Source organism: Sinocyclocheilus anshuiensis, unplaced genomic scaffold, assembly GCF_001515605.1.
Source record: "Sinocyclocheilus anshuiensis isolate Anshui unplaced genomic scaffold, SAMN03320099.WGS_v1.1 scaffold3, whole genome shotgun sequence".
NCBI classification, from domain to species: Eukaryota; Metazoa; Chordata; class Actinopteri; order Cypriniformes; family Cyprinidae; genus Sinocyclocheilus; species Sinocyclocheilus anshuiensis.
In genome coordinates, this window is record NW_015548205.1 from 60,362 (window position 1) to 63,872 (window position 3,511).

The window sequence follows — 3,511 nt, forward strand, 5'->3', positions numbered from 1 at the left end:
CACACACACGCACACACACATGATGCGCAAAACTCCGCACTTGAACAGTCATTAGCAAATACTTAAACTAATAACAAAACAGTAGCTTATTCAGAAGCGCCAGATTGTCATAGCAAAGTCAGAATTTCCTCTCCTAGGTTCACGAAACGGTTGTCCATAAAATGCATTGCTGTTCTGTTGTAAGTAATCTTAAAGATTCCTAAATGCATCTACTTTCGGAAGGCCAAATAAAGTGCTTTTGCTTTCGCCTAGAAACACACAGCGTCTCCCTGACATGGCTGCTTCAACACTAACTGCAGTTACTGAAACCACGCCTTCTTTCTTTGCGTGCACATTTGGGCGCATTATGCAAATATTCCCACATAGTGAGGTAGATATGTGGGGGCGTGTTAGAACGAGCCGTTTTAGGGGGGCGTGGCAGAGTCTTAACTTTGATAAAGAATATCTGTTTGGTTTTGAGACTTTAGTCTTTGCAACTTCAGGGATCTTATCTATTCACGAACAGCTTGTAACACTCCAAAGAGAAAGGAAAACTGAAATTTCAGTCATATCTCCCATCCCTAAGCAGTTGAACTGAGGAGTTCATTGAAGACGAGGAGTTTAATTCCTGCAGACTAGGTGTTTTGAGCATTTCCGCTCAACACGATCATATTTCTTTTCTCCCACGGGTCACTGCGGGATTATTACAGCGAGACGTCCAGGATTTCTGGGAAGCAACAAGAAGCGTTTTAATAGCGTCCATATTTGTGTCATGACTCCAGTGCACAGCATACACCGAACACATTTCATTATATAGTTTGAGGCAGTAAGCCTGCATTTCTATTAGTTTTTATTGGTCATGGAGAGAAAAAGTGAAACTGGAGATTGTAAACTGTAACGACTGCCTCAGTTCACAAACCTCTTGTCGTTTGTCAGAATGTGCTGAAGAAGAGAGACCAAGTTCAAGCTGAGTATGAAACCAAGTTGGAGGCAGTCGTGTTCAGGGAGGACAAAAAGACACCGGTGAGTTACATTTCTTTGCTAACTCTGATTTGCAGGGCTTTTAGAGCTGTGTTTATTAAAGAAATAGCTCACGCACAAATTAAAATTTGCTGAATAATTAGTGTTATCCTCAGGCCATCCGAGATGTGGATGTGTTTGTTTCTTCATCAGATTTGGAGAAATGTAGCATTGCATCAGTGTCTCAGCAATGGATGCTCTGCAGTGAATGGGTGCCGTCAGAATGAGTGATGTTCTTATCAGCTGTTTGGACTCTCATTCTGACGGCACCCATTCACTGCAGAGCATCCATTGCTGAGACCGTGACGTCTCTGTTCCCATGAAGACACAAACTCATCTACATCTTGGCCAGTATTGAAGTATATTCCGTGATGGGAGAAACGTCTCTTCAGTTGAGGGTTAAGCAGTCAATCTGCTCTCCGCACATCTCTGTCCTGCAGGTGTCCTCTGATGTGGAGAAGTGTCAGGACCGTGTAGAGTGTTTCAACGCTGACCTGAAGGCCGACTGGGAGCGCTGGGAGAACAACAAGCGGCAGGACTTCAGACAGCTGCTGATGGGCATGTCCGACAAAAACATCCAGTACTACGAGAAGGTCAGAAACCTTCCTGCACCTGTGAAAAGTGGTTTCTATATGATGTGCTTAGAGCTGAAAATTTCTGTGTGTCATTTCAGAGGCGGAGCATGATATTATATTTTGACGCCAGAACAAAATATGACCAGCTACCAAGACTAACTAATAATGTGTATTGATGATACAGTAAAACCAGACGTGTTTTAAGAAAGTAAATGGGTTCAGTTTGACTTAATGTTGATTTAAGCACATACAGTTGGTGTAGAAAAGAATCAGCTCCTTTAAAATAATCACATTTTGTTGCTTTGCAGCCTGAAATGAAGACGGACGCAGGTTTTGTTTCAAGTGAAAGATAAAACACCAACATGTCAGGAAACCCGCTGTAATTTGTGTATAGAGCACTTGGAGTGACTGTTGCTCTGAAATTGCTCAGCTGTTGTTTGAAGAAGTTGCGCAGGAACATTGCAGTCCTGCTGTTTTGTCAAACACTCACACAGCGCTGCTAAATTCAAAACACCTCTGCTAAACAGGAAGAAACCATTTATACTGCAAGAGTCAGAGGAGCTCACTTATTTCCTTATTGACTTCATTGAATATTCACATATTGATATACAGAAGTTTTTCTGTGTTGATCATGTTGCTTAAACTGTCAAATCACCCCAAAATCAAAAGGAAGGAAATAAGAAATACATTTTTGTGTTAAGAACATAAAACCTACTTGGAGTCATTTTATTATTATTATTATTATTATTATTTATTTATTTTTTATTATTTGCATTGTGGCAATCAGTGTTATTATTAACTAAAACTACTAAAAATCGTTTTTGTAAGAAAAAAAAGTGAAAAATGGAAAAATGTTAAAATCTTAGAAATTTTGTCTTAGAAACGGATTAAAATAAAGTAAGTGTACTATTTATAACTACTAAAATTACTTAAAACTGAAATAAAAGCTAAGCAGATTAAATCGAATTTTAAAGCTAAATAGAACTCACATAAAAATTACTCAATTAAATCTGAAAATAAAAATAAAAGCTAATTCAAAATATTCATAAATAATATAAAGGTATATAAATAATGCAAAAGAACTATATATATATATATATATACTTGTCATTACTGTAATCAGATGAGCGTTTCACAACACATTGTTTCAAAGCAGCATTACAGAAATGCAAAATTTTAATGTTTGAATTGGCAATTAATCTTGTAAAATCTACGAGTATGAAGTAGTTTTTTATATAGTAAATTATAAGTACAATTTCAAGTATGTATCACAATGTGCATTATAGCAATAAAAAATTTTTTTCGTAATGAGAATGTGAATGAGAATTTGATTAATGCTATTTATTAAAGTGGTAACTGTAATGTATTAAATCAGAATTGCTATTTTTAAAGTAACTGTAATTGTAATTAAATAATTTAAATAATAAACTATTTAATATTTAATAATGTATTATTGTAATGTATTTAATTTATGATTCATGCATTATTTTTATTTTATTAAAGTAATGAAAAATCTTGTTTTTTGTGATGAAAATAAAGTCTTAAAGGGGTCATATGATGCGATTTCAAGTTTTCCTTTCTCTTTGGAGTGTTACAAGCTCTTGGTGCATAAAGAAGATCTGTAAAGTTGCAAAGACTAAAGTCTCAAATCCAAAGAGATATTCTTTATAAAAGTTAAGAGTCAGCCACACCTACCTAAAACGCCTCGTTCTAACACGCCCCCACATATCTACCTCACTATGTGGAAATATTAGCATAATGCCACCCAAATGTGCACGCAAAGAAAGAAGGCGTGGTTTCAGGAACAGCAGTAGTGATGATGCAGCCATGTCAGAGAGACGCTGTGTGTTTCAGTGCCAAAGCAAAAGCACTTTATTTGGACTTCCGGAAGTAGATGCATTTAGGAATCATTGGTTAAGATTTATTTACAACAGAAC

The 3,511-nt window shown here is 36.4% G+C and overlaps 1 protein-coding gene across 1 annotated transcript in view; it reads left to right on the top strand.

Annotated features, from left to right (window-relative positions):
- LOC107653493 (sorting nexin-30) overlaps nt 1-3,511 on the top strand; it is an 18,338-nt gene that overhangs the window by 13,323 nt on the left and 1,504 nt on the right. Inside the window, 2 exon segments of the mRNA XM_074186877.1 lie at nt 916-1,002; nt 1,440-1,592. Coding sequence (XP_074042978.1) covers nt 916-1,002; nt 1,440-1,592 — 240 coding nt within the window.